This window comes from Doryrhamphus excisus, linkage group LG19, assembly GCF_037039965.1.
Source record: "Doryrhamphus excisus strain RoL-2023G ecotype Guam linkage group LG19, RoL_Dexc_Guam_v1.1, whole genome shotgun sequence".
NCBI lineage: Eukaryota > Metazoa > Chordata > Actinopteri > Syngnathiformes > Syngnathidae > Doryrhamphus > Doryrhamphus excisus.
Window position 1 is genome coordinate 16500001 of NC_136375.1, and position 17768 is coordinate 16517768.

General features: G+C 40.0%; 3 protein-coding genes across 8 annotated transcripts in view; 1 reads left to right on the plus strand and 2 right to left on the minus strand.

Annotated features, from left to right (window-relative positions):
* The window catches only part of dclk2a (doublecortin-like kinase 2a), a 20860-nt gene extending 13348 nt beyond the window's left edge, over positions 1–7512 (minus strand). For all 6 annotated transcript variants that reach the window (XM_078799194.1, XM_078799196.1, XM_078799193.1 and 3 more), the window contains exons 1-2: positions 7033–7512; positions 4776–5224 (exon numbers count right to left, since the gene is read on the minus strand). In XM_078799194.1, coding sequence (XP_078655320.1) covers positions 4776–5178 — 403 coding nt within the window. In that variant the 5' untranslated portion in view covers positions 5179–5224; positions 7033–7512. The remainder of the gene's footprint in view (positions 1–4775; positions 5225–7032) is intronic.
* Positions 7513–7673: 161 nt separating this feature from the next.
* On the minus strand, positions 7674–12074 carry LOC131106900 (uncharacterized). The gene is made up of 7 exons (XM_058056416.2): positions 11922–12074; positions 10582–10759; positions 10392–10511; positions 10240–10296; positions 8943–9161; positions 7845–7967; positions 7674–7755 (listed from the first exon to the last, which is right to left on the minus strand). The coding sequence occupies exons 2-7, from the start codon at positions 10756–10758 to the stop codon at positions 7690–7692; spliced, it is 762 nt and encodes a 253-aa protein (XP_057912399.2). The 5' UTR covers position 10759; positions 11922–12074; the 3' UTR covers positions 7674–7689.
* On the plus strand, positions 11656–16933 carry LOC131106901 (CBY1-interacting BAR domain-containing protein 2-like). Its single transcript, XM_078799022.1, has 8 exons — positions 11656–11699; positions 13440–13680; positions 13768–13836; positions 13929–14030; positions 14396–14401; positions 14529–14633; positions 16147–16272; positions 16476–16933. The coding sequence occupies exons 1-8, from the start codon at positions 11656–11658 to the stop codon at positions 16587–16589; spliced, it is 807 nt and encodes a 268-aa protein (XP_078655148.1). The 3' UTR covers positions 16590–16933.
* The last annotated feature ends 835 nt before the right edge of the window (positions 16934–17768 follow it).

The following is a 17768-nucleotide window of genomic DNA, read 5'->3' on the forward strand; positions in this document are numbered from 1 at the left end:
TAAAATCATGCTGTCTGCTAACAGCGGAAAGGACACGTACCAGCAAATATAAATATTTCATCATAATAGATGAAAATATGAGCTGGAAAGCTCATATTAGAAATGCTGCTGCATTGGCCTTGGTCCAAAGCAAAGCATTTTGGATTTATCTGCAAGCATTCCATTCGGGGAGTAAATAGGAAGCAAATGTTTTCTCCCCTTGGAGCAAAGGAGGTTGGCCCTACGGGGGTCTGAATCCCATCCAGCACCGATCAGCCAATGTGCATGTGAATAGCTGCTTAAAGGCAGTGTAATCCCTTAAAGCCATACGCCAGGAACATTCTGTGGAATCCAGTGCATGGCATTTCCTCATGTGGGTGGAGAGGAACTAACACGTCCCTTGTCCCACGTCCCACGTCCCTTGGTACCTGCTTTTATTATTACCTGCTAATTAAATAGCTAGGCCGCAGAAGGAGGCATGGGACACCCCCCCCCCCCCCGGTCTGTGGGTTACGATCATCATGTGGACAGCAGATGTGATCAAAACCAGCCCATAAAAGAGTTTTGATATGTCTTAGTGTCTTCAAAACAAAGCGATGCGGCTAACGACTAACGACTGAATTTCATTTCTCATCTCATTAGAAAAGTCACATTTTATATTACTTTATATGGTCATAAATACCAAAAATATCCTAGTAGTACTAGTGGCGTCACTAGGCCTATTTTTGATAGGCCACTGATATTTTTGATTGATTTTTTTTTTTAAACAAAAAAAATCTGACAAATTTCATATAATAGGACAAAAAAAGGCTAATAAGCAAGACAATAAGCAGGCTAATACTAGCCTACTACTACTACTACTAGGCTAGTATTAATACTACTACTAGTAGGCTAATACTAGCCTACTACTACTACTAGCTCTAGGCTAGTATTAGCCTAGCCTGCTTATTGGCTAATTGGCTAATACGAGCCTAGCCTATTAGCCTAGTATTAGCCTACTACTACAAGTAGACAATAAGCAGGCTAATACTAGCCTACTACTACTACTAGTACTAGTAGTAGGCTAGTAATAGCCTAGCCTCCTATTACTACTACTACTAGTAGTACTAGTAGTAGCCTAGTATTAGCCTAGGCTACTACTACTATTAGGCTAGGCTACTAGCCTACGACTAGTAGCCTAGCCTACTACTAATTCTAGCCTACGACTAGTAGTAGGCTAGTATTAGCCTGCTTATTGTCTTGCTACTAGTAGTAGTAGGCTAGTATTAGCCTAGCCTACTACTACTACTAGTAGTAGGCTAGTATTAGCCTAGCCTACTACTACTACTAGTAGTAGGCTAGTATTAGCCTAGCCTACTACTACTACTAGTAGTAGGCTAGTATTAGCCTGCTTATTGTCTTGCTACTAGTAGTAGTAGTAATAATCAGAATAATAAGAATAATAATGATAATAATAATAGGCTAATGAATAATATAATAATGATTATGATATCATTGATGACTGTCCAGTGGATAGAAGTTTTGCAGTGTAGACCAGTTTTGTTTTTTTGCACCAGTTAGACCCCCTCAGGAACTTGGGATTCTGCCTGCAGTGAAATTGAGGCGCCGCCCCTGATATCCTTATGAAGGTGGGGAGTCGTGTCAACCACAACCAGTAGAACACCCATCCATCTTCTATGCCGCTTATCCTCACTGGGGTGGTGGTTATGCTGGAGCCTATCCCAGCCGTCTTTGGGCGAGGGGGGGTGGAGGGGGGGGGGGGTCACACCCTGGACTGGTCGCCGGTGGAACATTTGTGGACTTAGTTTAGCAAATGACGCCACAAGAATCTAGATCGTGTGCTGGCCTACATGTGGTCCTCGGGAGAGATCTGCACCAATCAGATGAGTGTGACACATTTTAACGTTTGGGCGAGTGGAAGAAAAAATGGGGCAGCAGCCGAAGGGGGCGGGCATGTTCCGTGTGGAGGACACCGTGCGAGTATGGCTTCCAAATTGGTTCATTTTGTCTTCTTATAGAATAAAAGTTTAAGTTCTTAACTTTTAACTTGTACTCAACATGAAAGTGGAAACACATTAAAGGCTGATCCAACTTTCATCCCTAAAATTTAAAGTCATTCAAATCAAAGTCTTGATTTTTTTACCCCATTTTAAAAATTCGTCAACTTTATTTTTAAATAAACTTTAATTTTATTTCCATTATATTATGACTTTATTCCGATATTATTACTTTCCAAAAACTACAACTTTATTTATTTTTTGGTTGTTTCCCTCAAATGGCGACTTTAAAAAAAATACCCGTCTCTTATATTTCATCTCTACGCTACTGAGATGACATTTTTCCTCATAAAGTTTCTACCTTTCCCTATTTAAAATACTACTTTATCTCTTAATATTTTATTATTAAATATAATAATAATATAATAATATAAAATAATATAATAAATATTGACAAATTAATAAATAATCTTGAAATTCTTGAATAATTTAAATTAAAATTAAAACTAAAACTAAAATAAATGAAAATAAAATAAATCACATGACATTAAATTATTCTATCTTGGCCCTTGGAATTGTTCTAACCCATCACCTGCATCTTAATAAATCTTGAATAATTAATAAATAATCTCGAAAATCTTGAATAATTTTCCTTTTTCATGAAATTAAAATGACAAATTAAATTAAATAAAAATAAAATAAATTACATTACATTAAATTATTCTATCTTGGCCCTTGGAATTGTTCTAACTTATCTCCTGTATCTTAATAAATCTTGAATAATTAATAAATAATCTCAAAAATCTTGAATAATTTTCCTTTTTCATGAAATTAAAATGACAAATTAAATTAAATAAAAATAAAATAAATTACATGACATTAAATTATTCTATCTTGGCCCTTGGAATTGTTCTAACTTATCTCCTGTATCTTAATAAATCTTGAATAATTTGTTTTTTATGAAATTAAAATTAAAACTAAAATAAATAAGAATAAAATAAATTACATGACATTAAATTATTCTATCTTGGCCCCCCCTGCCCCCGCCCGAAGTCAACTGGGAGAGGGTGTTTGTTCAAAAACAGACTGAAGTAATATACAGTGAAGAAAATAAGTATTTGAACACCCTGCTATTTTGCTATTTCTCCCACTTAGAAATCATGGAGGGGTCTGAAATTTTCATCGTAGGTGCATGTCCACTGTGAGAGAGATAAACTAAAAAGAAAAATCCAGAAATCACAATGCATGATTTTTTAACAATTTATTTGTGTGATACAGCTGCAAATAAGTATTTGAACACCTGAGAAAATGAATGTTAATATTTGGTACAGTAGCCTTTGTTTGCTATTACAGAGGGCAAACGTTTCCTGTAGTTTTTCACCAGGTTTGCACACACTGCAGGAGGGATCTTGGCCCACTCCTCCACACAGATCTTCTCTAGATCAGTCAGGTTTCTGGGCTGTCGCTGAGAAACACGGAGTTTGAGCTCCCTCCAAAGATTTTCGATTGGGTTCAGGTCTGGAGACTGGCTGGGCCATGCTAGAACCTTGATATGCTTCTTACGGAGCCACTCCTTGGTTTTCCTGGCTGTGTGCTTCGGGTCGTTGTCGTGTTGGAAGACCCAGCCACGACCCATCTTCAATGCTCTGACAGAGGGAAGGAGGTTGTTCCCCAAAATCTCACAGTACACGGCCCCAGTCATCCTCTCTTTAATGCAGTGCACTCGTCCTGTCCCATGTGCAGAAAAACACCCCCAAAGCATGATGCTACCACCCCCATGCTTCACAGTAGGGATGGTGTTCTTCGGATTGTACTCTTCATTCTTCTTCCTCCAAACACGCTTATTGGAATTATGACCAAAAAGTTCTATTTTGGTCTCATCTGACCATAAAACTTTCTCCCATGACTCCTCTGTATCATCCAAATGGTCATATGCAAACTTAAGACGGGCCTTGACATGTGCTGGTTTAAGCAGGGGAACCTTTCGTGCCATGCATGATTTCACATCATGACGTCTTAGTGTATTACCTACAGTAACCTTGGAAACGGTGGTCCCAGCTCTTTTCAGGTCATTGACCAAGTCCTGTCGTGTAGTTCTGGGCTGATTCCTCACCTTTCTTAGAATCATTGAGACCCCACGAGGTGATATCTTGCATGGGGCTCCACTCCGATTGAGATTGACCGTCATGTTTAGCTTCTTCCATTTTCTAATGATAGCTCCAACAGTGGACCTTTTTTCACCAAGCTGCTTGGTAATTGCTCCGTAGCCCTTTCCAGCCTTGTGGAGGTGTACAATTTTGTCTCTGGTGTCTTTGGACAGCTCTTTGGTCTTCGCCATGTTACAAGTTAAAGTCTTACTGATTGTATGGGGTGGACAGGTGTCTTTATGCAGCTAACGACCTCAAACAGGTGCATCTGATTCAGGATGATACATGGAGTGCAGGTGGACTTCTAATGGGCAGACTAACAGGTCTTTCAGGGTCAGAATTCTAGATGATACACAGGTGTTCAAATACTTATTTGCAGCTGTATCACACAAATAAATTGTTAAAAAATCATGCATTGTGATTTCTGGATTTTTCTTTTTAGTTTATCTCTCTCACAGTGGACATGCACCTACGATGAAAATTTCAGACCCCTCCATGATTTCTAAGTGGGAGAAATAGCAAAATAGCAGGGTGTTCAAATACTTATTTTCTTCACTGTATGTATGTATATATATATATATACAAATATACAGTACTTTGTATATACAGTACATATACCATTAAGAACGGCAGCAGTCGGACTCCACCTTACCCTCCACTATCTCGTCCAGGCTGCAGATCTTCCTGCCTCCGTCCAGAGTGTAGAGGGTTCGAACCCCCTGCGGCAGGTTGACGTTGTCCGACAAGGAGCGCGTGAGCTCCGCCAGCAGGGCGTCCATGGACCGAAAGCGGTCTGCGGACACGGCGTAGACCAGACCTTTAAAGTACTTGTCCCCGTTGCGGTAGAAGCGGACTTTCCTGGCTCTCTTCTCGGAGGTGAGCGACTGCAGGGTCCGTGTGCGGTAGAAGCTGCAGTGGGCGCTGTGAGCCGGGCTGGCCGTCAGTCCGTGGACCCTGGAGCCGGAGTGAGACCCCGATGAGCCGCTCCTGGGTGTCCGCTGGGGCTTCTCCCGCTCTTCGAAGTGTTCGAATTCGATGCTCCTGCTCAGCGACATGTCGTCTTGTTGGCTTCACGACGTCATGGACACACGATGGTGGTTACTGAGGGGACGGAGGAACATGTATGAACTTTTACGGACCGTTATCCGCCTACTTTGCTAGTCTGCGCGGTCTGAGTCCAATGTGCTTCAGGGACTCTCGTCAATGGACTGGGGAGGGAAGCCCTCAGCCCCAGGGTCCTAACGCCCCCAATACATACCTCTCTATCCGGAAGTAAACAATGGGCTGCGCTTTGTTAGGTCACGTGTTCGAACTATACTCACATTGCCAGCGATTGCACAGGATATGAATGAATGTATTAACATTAAAAAAAACATAAAAAACTAAATAAGCTTTTGCCCTCTATTATATACAATTTGTAGATTTGAAGATTTTTTTTGTAAAAAAAAGTAAATATAAATAAATAAATATTTAAAAAATCAATACAAAATATAAAATGATTTAGGGTGGATTAAAGAATAATAATCGTTATTATATTATTAATTAGCCTATTATTATTACTATCATCATTATTCTTCTGATTATTACTACTACTACTAGTAGTAGTAGTAGTAGTAGGCTAGTAATAGCCTGCTTTTGCACTCTTATATGAAATTTGTCAGAGATTTTTTTGTAAAAAAAAAAGTAAATAAAAAAATAAAAAATATACAATTATTTAGAGGGATTAAATAATACTAATCTAATAATAATCTAACAATTCTAATAATCATTATTATATTATTAATTAGCCTATTATTATTACTATCATCATTATTGTTCTTCTGATTATTACTACTTCTAGTAGTAGTAGTAGTAGTAGTAATAGACTCCTTATTGGCTTGCTTATTAGCCTGCTTTTGAAAATTATATGAAATTTGTCAGAGATTTTTTTTGTAAAATAAAAAATTTTAAAAATCAGCACATTCAACACGCCAATGGCAATTGTGAACATTACTATCTATATTTTAATCAACTGAATATTAAACCAAATATAACTTTTAGACTTCAGGCTTTATTAGGCCTATTTTAGGGGTATTTCAGCATATCATTTCATTTTACTGGGTAGAAATTTGACGGTAAAAATTATTTAATTCAAGGATGTACGTACCATAACAAAATCTGGAAAAAACTTTCCCAAAGCTATATAAAGGAAAATTAGACAGGGGAAATGTCAGAATACACTATCATTTCAGAGACACAATGAAACATACTTATGATATACATGTATGCAAGGTATTTTTTTAGTGAAATACAACTTTTATATTTTGCATTTCCTGTTTTGTTTTTTTTTTTATTTCTTGCATTTGCCAGCCAGTTGTGTCGGAGGAAATGAGTGCACAGAAAGCCAATTGGAGCACATTTCCTGCAGGCAGACAGGATATCCTGCAGGCAGAACAAGACAAGAGTCCCACTCTCTGGTATAAACAACAATCAGAAAAAGTCTTAAATCTGGCCTCCATGTTTCCTCACAGCTGTTGATAATAAAGAAATGATCAAAATCTTAAAACCCGTGTAAAAATAGTTAGAATTGACCTTTTGGACATTTCCAGTGTCCTGGCACACTTTGTTTTCTCTCCTATATTGGACAAACTTTTTTTCTTAAAAATTTGACACATATCTTTATCAGATATACTCACGACTATTTCTAGAAAAATGAGCAACTAGAAGAGAAACAAACAATCAGTCTTTAGTCTTACTGGTCTTACTAGTCTTACTACCCCAACCTTCCATAAGTGAGTCAAAAATGACCCAGTCAGGTTGTTTTCTTTAAATATCTTCGTAATGAAATTTTTTTATCATTTTATATTCCAGGTAAAAAAACATCAAAAAACATATTTTTTGATATCATGCCATTCACATTTTTAACTTACCTTTATGTAACATACAATGGATCCTCACATTTTCTATTGTTGTCTTAAATTGGGTTTTTCCTCCCTAGATGACCATATAAAAGTATTAAAAAAATGCCACGTTACTTTGGAAAACAAAAAATTAAAGTTCTTAACACTGGCTAAAATAGCTTGATATTACTTTGCAAATGTGTAGCAGTATAAAATGAAGTATAAAAAGTAGTATAAAAGCAGTATAAAAGGTGCATTGTACTCCCTAAACCAGTGACTCTCAACTTGCTATGCAGCTGGGTGTCATCTACTAACACTCCAGTAGGTGGCGACAAAGCTTTGTGTTGCTATTTCAAACCTGCTGTTTAATAGTTAGCTTGAATGTGCTAATCCTGTCTCTTCTCTTGTTGAGCCTTAAAAGTGTTTGTATGCATTTTATGTGTGTATAAATATGTTTTATATATATGTGTGTGTGTTGAATGTGTAATATATCAGCGGTTTGAGTGGACTACGCATCTTAGTCATTGATTTCATTGTCATATTGGGAGGTGTTCAAAATTGCTAAGGCTAATTGCTAGCACGTACAGTATATCAGATTTTCTATAAATCAGCAAATGTCCGTTGAAAAATGTCAATTTGTGTCATCACTTGTCATTAAGGAATCGATTACAGCAAGAGGAAGGGGTTTTATCTGGAGGCTGAAGGGTTATTTTCCTCCAAAAGTGGGGTGAATTTCTCGGGATCATAAAGGCTCTGCAGAGAAGAACATTCATGGTGGCGTCAAGACATTTGTGAAAGGACTACCTCGGTCTTACAACAAATAGGAAATGGCAAACTTCTACCTTCTGTTCTCGGTTGCTGCTTCGCCTCAGAGCTTTGATGGCCATCACACAGGAGCTGATGACGAGGCAGAGCTCCAGGACTGACAGCACCGTCAGAACGCCACTGATGGCTCTCAGGACTGTCTAATGAAAGCCACACAATAACAAGTCATGACTAATCATCAGTGATGGGAATGACGGCGTTGCTTTTTTCAGTAACGGGTAATGTAACTAATGACTTTTACTGTCAGCATAACGCCGTTACCATTTTCGACACCCCGCCTAAAAATATATCACCGACTTCATAACGAATCGGACAAGGGAGGGGGTTTTGATAACCATATAAGCAATGAGGATTGGCTAAGGTTTAGTAAGATTGCGTCTTCAGCCAATCAGAGAACTTCCGTGGGCGGGTGTTTAGAGCACATAAGCAACGTTGATTGGCTCAGGTTTAGTAAGATTGCGTCTTCAGCCAATCAGAGAACTTAAGTGGGCGGGTGTTTAGAGCACATAAGCAATGAGTATTGACTAAGGTTTAGTAAGATTGCGTTTTCAGCCAATCAGAGAACTTAAGTGGGCGGGTGTTCAGAGCACATAAGCAACGTTTGATTGGCTAAGATTAAGTAAGATTGCGTTTTCCAGCCAATCAGAGAAGTTGAGTGGGCGGGTGTTTGGAGCAAGTCCAAAGTGCTATACACCATAGCGAAAGATGGCGAGTGACGATGACTCTAGAGAGGACAACGTTTGCCAAATGGAAGTACAGACACTACTTTAACCTCGTTGATGTCAAAGGTAAAATTATGTCCCCGAAAAAAAACTTTGTCTTGTGTGAACAACTCAAACCCACAGAAACACCTGTCGACTGCAATAAATACAAACCTCTGTAATGGTACCATCTGTTTGGGGGGGGCAATAGTTACTTTTACTGGTAACTAGTTACTTTTGTAGTGGAGTAACTCAGTAACTCAATTACTTTTTTTGAGAGGTAACTAGTAACTATAACTCATTACTTTTTTTAAGTACTACTTACATGACTAGCAGTTTGCTTGACATTATTTCCAGTGAGAAAATAATTACGGCCAGCTGGAAGAAATCCACCTTGACGACGAGGATACTTACAAGGAAGAGGTATTTTCCCTCCAAGCATTTCTGCTTCATGAGCTCCTCACTGGCGCTCGGGGTCGGCTTTAGGTTCTGCCTTTTCCTCCAGTAATAATCGTCGTCATAGCGCTCGCAAAGGTCCCACACGTGTAACCTTCTTAAGTTGAAGGAGTAGAGTACGATGGCCGCGATGGCAAAGGCAATTCCTGATAAGTTCACCATCACGTTGACAATGATCTAAAAACAAAATGACAGTTATTGGTTTATTTTGGGAGGCGGGAATCAATCAATCAATCAATCAGTTAGTCATCATTGCAGCTGCCATGACGAGTACTACATGCGGTCCTTTATATAGTACTACATGCGGCCCTTGTTTTTTTTCATGTTATGACGTTTGAGCTTAACGAAGGCACGACCAGATCGATTAACTCATTGACTTAATTCATTAACTCATTAACTCATTGAGTTATTGCCAACCATTTCCAGAAAAGATAGATCCATACTCCCAAAGGTTTTGGGAATTTTTGCTGAACTTTCAAGACCCACAAAATATTCAGTTTTAGGACTACATAGACCAGGGGTGGGCAAAAGGAAGGAAGGAATGCAGGAAGGAAGGAATGCATGCATGCATGCATGCATGCAGGATGCATGCAGGCATGCAGGATGCATGCAGGAAGGAAGGAAGGTATGCATGCAGGAAGGAAGGAAGGCATGCAGGAAGGAAGGAATGCATGCATGCATGTAGGAAGGAATGCATGCATGCATGTAGGAAGGAATGCATGCAGGAAGGAAGGAATGCATGCATGCAGGATGCATGCAGGAGGGAAGAAATGTATGCATGCAGGAAGGAAGGAAGGAAGGAAGGCATGCATGCAGGAAGGAAGGTATTTATGCATGCAGGAAGGAATGCATGCATGCATGCAGGAAGGAATGCATGCAGGAAGGAGGGAATGCATGCATGCAGGAAGGAAGGAAGGAATGCATGCAGGAAGGAAGGAAGGAATGCATGCAGGAAGGAAGGAATGCATGCAGGAAGGAAGGAATGCATGCAGGAAGGAAGGAAGGAATGCAGGAAGGAATGCATGCATGCATGCAGGAAGGAAGGAATGCATGCATGCAGGAAGGAAGGAAGGAATGCATGCATGCAGGAAGGAGGGAATGCATGCATGCAGGAAGGAAGAAAGGAATGCATGCAGGAAGGAAGGAAGGAATGCAGGAAGGAAGGAATGCATGCAGGAAGGAATCATGCAGGAAGGAGGGAAGGAAGGAAGGAAGGTAGGTAGGTAGGTGATTGACGTAACAAATCTATACCCACCAGACATGGACTTGGGTACTTCTCGGACAAAATACAGAAGATGCCAAATATGATGAACTAGAGAAGAGCAAGATGATGTTGTGTTAGAATTTGAAGACATCTTGGGAGGGGGGAGGGGGGGGGGGTAAAAGTGTAGCTGGAAAGTGGCTTACCAGTCCTCCCAGCCACTCAGGAAATACAGTGTCGGTCATTCTCCACCAGACGGTGGGTCCTGAGCAGAGGAGGATGATGCCCAGGCCGATGTGGAGCAGGCCCACCATGATATGGAGCGCCTACAGAAGACACGCGTCACTTTGATTAGCCACACTTTTATTTTTTGTACTGGTTGCACTTAACTCTCACCCCCAGTGCGGACTGGGACGTCCCCATGGTCTTCCTCAGGTGCTGGGACACGGAGCAGCAAAATGGGCTGTAGCAGAGGCCGCAGAAGATTTGGCACAAAGGAGGCCATTGACTTCTGGAGTTGGTGGTCAGCGTCACCACGGGGGTCTCGTTAGCCCGGCTCACCGTCACGGACATCCTGTTATAGTCAAGTATTCATTACATATGCAGGCTTTCAAGGGCAAAAGGTCAAAGTTTTTTTTTTTTTAGTTCATCATATTTGGCATCTTCTGTATTTTGTCTGAGAAGTACCCAAGTCCATGTCTGGTGGGTATAGCTTTGTCACATGAATCACATGATGATGTCAATGTCAATCATTGTCAGCGCCATCAAAACTTCCAGTACTGTTGATGCGTGACGAGGTCATTCATAATTCATTCATTTTCTACCGCTTATCCTCACGAGGGTCGCAGGGGGGGGGTGCTGGAGCCTATCCCAGATGTCTTGGGGCGAGAGGCGGGGTCCACCCTGGACTGGTGGCCAGCCAATCCCAGGGCACGTATAGACAAACAACCATTCACACTCACATTCATACCTATGGACAATTTGGAGTGGCTAATTAACCTAGCATGTTTTTTTTTTTTACTTCTAAGAGCCAGTGGCGTCATTAGACCTATTTTAAAATGTTCTTAACCCCCCTAAATAATTTGATATTTTTTATTGATTTTTTTTTTTTACAAAAAAAATCTGACAAATTGTATATAATAGGGCAAAAGCAATGTATTAGCCCACTTTTTTCTCCCTAAGTGTAACATTTACATATCATTTTCTGGATTGCATGTGTCTAATCTTGTGCCTTTCTTGTTAAGCCCTACCTTTTTAGACGTGCTTTGAAAGAGCCAATAGTAGTTTTAGTTTTGTTGACTTATTTGGACTTTATTCCCCTCATAACTATATGCGATAAAAGTAATTACAGAATAAAGCACATATGGTTAGTGAGGGAGGGGGGGGGGTTATTTAGGTTGAAATAATATGTACTCCCCTCATAACACGTTCGGATCAATAGTCTGTGTTGACAATGCCTGAATAAATACCATGACGTTGCTCAAGATGACCACCAGAGGGCGCCATTACACAATGTACAGCAAAGCATTTATTTCTGTAAAAAAGTCACTTCAAAACAATAGCAAACATATTTTAACTATAAAATCATGATGGTAACAATCACGTTTTGGTTTTTTTAATAAGATCCAATAATATCTTGTATGGATTGACGGAGATAAACATGTAAACATGGGAACTAAACTGCTGTCCCAAATGTGTCCAGGTATGAAGTAACTGGTACCAGAGGCCATATTTACCTGTCTAGGTGACTTTATGTAGGTTTAAATCCAAGTCAAGTCAGTAGAATTCCCACCCGATGGATTCCTGGACGACTAGAGTTGTTATTGTATGACCTGGAAAGACCTTCCCCTTCCCGGAACAGCCTGCCCCCTTTTTTTTTTAGTGGGGATGTGATACTGCCTGAACGATTCAGGCTGGTATCAAAATAAAAATAAATAAAAATAAAAATTAAAAATTAAAAAAACAACAATTTTCTAAAACTATATTAGGAAAGCAGGAAGTGAACAAATGTAAGAGTTAGTGATTGTAAAAGTACCAGATGGAGGGGTAGGATTTAATAAGCTTTGCTTCTTCCTACTCCTTTTGGACATGTGGAACTGGGAACTGATTATGGGATGCACTCAATTGGAATCTGATGCATGTTCTCATGAAATTAAACCATTACCATTAGCATTTAGATGGGGGCTTGGTCTCGGGGCCACAGAGAACATGGCCTCTAAGGAACAAGGGGTGACAACAGGGAAGAAACAAAACAGAGAAAGGAGGAAGTGAAAGCCAACGTGTGCACACTTTAGGAAGAAGAAGAAGAAGAAGAAGAGGAACAGACCAAAGATAAAGGTTTGAAAACGTTCAGTCATTTGAGGTAATATTTGTCTGAAACCAAAACATCATAAATTGTCAAAGTTTTCATTTTTAAACTACTTCTTATTTTAGTACTTTTAATAATTGATTTATTTCACCAGCCTGACTGAATAAATGACTACTAGTATGGCACATAAATAAAAGCATCCAATGAGGGGGTCATCTTGGTTGTAACTACGATCTGCTGCCACCTTCTGGTCAAAAGCAGGTTGTTCTTTCTGTGACGTCATAACAAGGCTCCTGTGTTACCTGGTGATGATGATGTAAACATCACAGCAGTTGGAGTTGGTGCCAAAATGAACAGTTTCTTTCCCAGGTAGGGTTTATTATTCATTAGTACGAGTTGTGTGAAGGGGTGGCACGGCGGTCGAGTGGTTAGTGCACAGCTAGGAGACAAGGGTTCAATTCCACAGATTTACAAAATAATGGACTTTATTTACGAAGGCCGCGCGGTCGACGAGTGGGCTAGAAAATCGGGAAGATCTGGGTTCAAATCTCCGCCTCGGCCATCTCTGTGTGGAGTTTGCATGTTCTCCCCGTGCATGCGTGGGTTTTCTCCGGGTACTCCGGTTTCCTCCCACATTCCAAAAAAAAAAACATGCTAGGTTAATTAGCCACTCCAAATTGTCCATAGGTATGAATGTGAGTGTGAATGGTTGTTTGTCTACATGTGCCCTGTGATTGGCTGGCCACCAGTCCAGGGTGTACCCCGCCTGGGATAGGCTCCAGCACCCCCCGTGAGGAAAAACGGTAGAAAATGAATGAACGAGTGAAGTTGTGTAAATATAATAACCTTTTTATGGTTGCATGTAAATTTTCATAGACAAATTTTCGAATTGAAAAAGTCGCGGTACGATAGGCCTTGCTAATAATATTGAATATGTTCCTGGTAGTTTCAGAAGCGTCGAGGTGAGGAACCTGGATCATATCGTGAAAGATGCGGAGGTTCACATGGGCGACCTCTGCCGCCTGCTGGCGTCTTACACCAAAGCGACCGCCAAGCTCCGAGACAAGGCGGACAATCTGGTTGCTCGGCTCTTTGACTTTTCAAACACAGAAACCGCTGAGATCCAGGGGGGCCTGAAAACCCTTGCGGACGACCTCGCCATGGTGCAGGACTACCGGCAGGCGGAGGTCGGTTTCTGTCCGTATGGACGTACTAGTGGGGTCACTGGGGTCATTGTGGTGAATCGGTGGTAAAACACTGGTTTTGTGTGGCAGATCGAGAGACTGGAGACTAAAGTTGTGGCTCCATTAAATGCATACGGCGCCATCATTAAAAGTATAAAGGTTAGTTTTCATGCACAAAATACACAACACCATTTTTCCGATCTATTGTTCTATCGTATTGTAAGATCTTACAGATGATTCCGTGGTTGCAGGCCAACATGAAAAGGTGGAACGCCGATCTCAACAGGGAGCTGAAGGAATTACAGAAACTGGAAAATATCCGACTGAGGAACCCGGCAGACAGACAGACCATTGTATCCATCATGACCCGGGTTATGTAAACACTTCACAGTACTGGATATGTACTACAAGTATTTCTAGTATTATGATACAACGTACATCTCCAGCGATTGCGTTGGTATTGGATTGTGTCTGGATATTTGGACCAGACGTTCAATCCCGGTCCACAAATGCCCAATAGGGTGGAGGTTGGGGTAGTAGTGTCGCCCACAATGGTGGGTGTCATGCTCCCCAAGATGGGTGGATGGCCCCGGCAGATATTAGGAACATCTGATATCTGGGTCCAGAAGATCACAACAGCTAGCATCCGACACAGAACCCTCCGGTTCTACTGGATCTATTTGATCTTTTCTACGTTTTCCTTGACAAAGTATTCCAGTCTCAGGTAGGACGATGTTTGTGTTGTGAAAGTGCTGGAATTTGCAGACGTCCGTATCGTCCGTATCGTCGGTATCGTAGGTATCGTAGGTATCGTATTGTATGTACTGAATGTACGCTCGATGGACGGACAGGCTCAAGTGAATGCCAGGAAAGCTTCCAGCAATGCTCAGCACAGCATGAAGACCATGGAGGAAAGCATCCTGGACTTCCAAGAGCAGAAACTACACGACGTCAAAGTCAGTATGGACATACTCACGTAACATGACCTAACATGACCTTGGTTTTCATCTTTGGACCAACGTATTCAATTCAAAAATAAAACTACAGTCAGAATAATACGATACCAACATAAGTGGTCCGAATAACAGTATTCCAAGATCATAGTCATCCGAACAACAGTATTCCGAGATAAGAGTCATCCGAATAATAGGATTCCAAGATCATAGTCATCCGAATAATAGTATTCCAAGATCATAGTCATCCGAATAATAGTATTCCAAGATCATAGTCATCCAAATAATAGTATTCCAAGATCATAGTCATCCAAATAATAGTATTCCAAGATCATAGTCATCCGACTAACAGTATTCCGAGATAATAGTCATCCAAATAACAGTATTTCATGATAACAGTCATCCAAGTCGTCCGAATAACAGTATTCCATGAAAATAGTCGTCCGAATAACAGTATTCCGAGATAAGTCATCCGAATAACAGTATTCCAAGATAATAGTCATCTGAATAACAGTATTCCGAGATAACAGTCATCCAAATAACAGTATTCCGAGATAATAGTCACCTGAATAAGAGTATTCCAAGATAACAGTCATCCGAATAAGAGTATTCCAAGATAACAGTCATCCGAATAAGAGTATTCCAAGATAACAGTCATCCGAATGAGAGTATTCCACGATAACAGTCATCCGAATAAGAGTATTCCAAGATAACAGTCATCCGAATAAGAGTATTCCAAGATCACAGTCATCCGAATAAGAGTATTCCAAGATAAGTCATCCGAATGAGAGTATTCCAAGATAATAGTCATCCGAATAAGAGTATTCCAAGATAACAGTCATCCGAATAAGAGTATTCCAAGATCATAGTCATCCGAATAAGAGTATTCCAAGATAACAGTCATCCGAATAAGAGTATTCCAAGATAACAGTCATCCAAATAAGAGTATTCCAAGATAACAGTCATCCGAATAAGAGTATTCCAAGATAACAGTCATCCGAATAAGAGTATTCCAAGATAACAGTCATCCGAATAAGAGTATTCCAAGATCATAGTCATCCGAATAAGAGTATTCCAAGATAACAGTCATCCGAATAAGAGTATTCCAAGATAACAGTCATCCGAATAAGAGTATTCCAAGATAACAGTCATCCGAATAAGAGTATTCCAAGATCATAGTCATCCGAATAAGAGTATTCCAAGATAACAGTCATCCGAATAAGAGTATTCCAAGATAACAGTCATCCGAATGAGAGTATTCCAAGATAACAGTCATCCGAATAAGAGTATTCCAAGATAACAGTCATCCGAATAAGAGTATTCCAAGATAACAGTCATCCGAATAAGAGTATTCCAAGATAACAGTCATCCGAATGAGAGTATTCCAAGATAACAGTCATCCGAATAAGAGTATTCCAAGATAACAGTCATCCGAATGAGAGTATTCCAAGATAACAGTCATCCGAATAAGAGTATTCCAAGATCATAGTCATCCCTTATGCTTTGTTCTTAACAGAAGATTTTCCTGGAATTCATCAGAGTGGAGATGCTTTTTCATGCTAAAGCCTTGGAAGTTTATTCACGTACTCATCACAACTTGGAAGCAATGAATCCTGGAAGTCACCATCAGCACGGAATGCAGGTATTTTAGGACCCACAGATCTACGGTTACCTGTTGGTACCGGATCCCAGACATTGTCTGCTTGAAATATGGAGTACAGATCCACAATCATGGGATCAGTTCTGGAATAGTGAATAGTGCAACCACTGGATCATTAAAAGTCCCCTTTCAACTTTTTGATATTTGATTTTAATAACAAAATGATTCTTTTTTTGTCTCCACAGCTTTTTAACGAAAGGTCATTGAACACATCTCCTGGTCATGCCGACGTCAGCCATTTTCCCTCCTCTCCTCTGGCGTTCCCAACAGACCAGAGCATCAGACGTCATTACCAGTAGAAGAAATATTCCCATCATGTTTTCAATGGTGCTACTGTGTCGCTAATAAATTCATAAATAGCATCAGAAGTACACTTAAGTAATTACCCAATTCCCTGTTGATTACTATGACAAATGTTATGTATTGTTGGCATTTGGAAGAATAACATTTGCTAAAAATGTGCTAAAATACAAGGTCTGGGTACGCATACACAAAGTATACTTTGCAGCCTTGTCGCTATAGTGGAATACTGTTTAGCATATGATATGTAAACAAGACATGGCTCTGTTCTGGGGCAATTCTGACATAGTGGTCCTTCTTGCTTTTTTTGTGGGTCATTTATTTGACTAACTACCGTATTTTCCGGACTACGAGTTACACTCTTTTTCATAGGTTGGCTGTTCCTGCGACTTATACTCCAGAGCGATGTTCCATAAACACTGGACACCTTTTGTGTTCATGTTTATTTTTAGTGTAGCTGAATAAGCATTGTGTTAGCATATCTTACACCTATTCAGCCTGTTCTCTATTCTTTTATTGTTGTTACAACTTGCCTTCCAAGATGGCGGAATGTCTGTTTTGGTCAAGTAGTTAAAATAAATTACCTGCAAAAAATGCCACTTATACTCCAGTGCGACTTATAGTCCAGAAAATACGGTAAATAAACCCGCAAAAAATGTGACTTATACTCCAGTGCGACTTATGTATGTTTTATTCTACCTAATGATGCATTTTTGGCCTTGTGCGACTTATACTCCGGAGCGACTTATAGTCCAGAAAATACGGTAAATAAATCCGCAAAAAATGTGACTTATACTCCAGTGCGACTTATGTATGTTTTTTTTTACCTAATTATGCATTTTTGGCCTTGTGCAACTTATACTCCAGAGCGACTTATAGTCCAGAAAATACGGTAAATAAACTCGGAAAAAAATGCGACTTATAATCCAGTGCGACTTATGTATGTTTTTTTCTACCTAATGATGCATTTTTAGCCTTGTGCGACTTATACTCCAAAGCGACTTATAGTCCAAAAATACGGTAAATAAACCCGCAAAAAATGCGACTTATACTCCAGTGCGACTTATGTATGTTTTTTTTTTACCTAATTATGCATTTTTGGCCTTGTGCGACTTATACTCCGGAGCGACTTATATTCCAGAAAATACGGTAAATAAACCCGCAAAAAATGCGACTTA

Coding starts and splice junctions, on each gene's coding strand:
- LOC131106900 (XM_058056416.2), bottom strand. CDS start 10,758: ATGTCCGTGACGGTGAGCCGGGCTAACGAGACCCCCGTGGTGACGCTG. Junction 10,297..10,391: donor CTGAGTGGCTGGGAGGACTG/GTAAGCCACTTT, acceptor GCTCTTCTCTAG/TTCATCATATTTGGCATCTT. Junction 7,756..7,844: donor GCAGCAACCGAGAACAGAAG/GTAGAAGTTTGC, acceptor TCTTCTCTGCAG/AGCCTTTATGATCCCGAGAA.
- LOC131106901 (XM_078799022.1), top strand. CDS start 11,656: ATGACGTTGCTCAAGATGACCACCAGAGGGCGCCATTACACAAT. Junction 13,681..13,767: donor AGGACTACCGGCAGGCGGAG/GTCGGTTTCTGT, acceptor TTTGTGTGGCAG/ATCGAGAGACTGGAGACTAA. Junction 16,273..16,475: donor ACCATCAGCACGGAATGCAG/GTATTTTAGGAC, acceptor TTGTCTCCACAG/CTTTTTAACGAAAGGTCATT.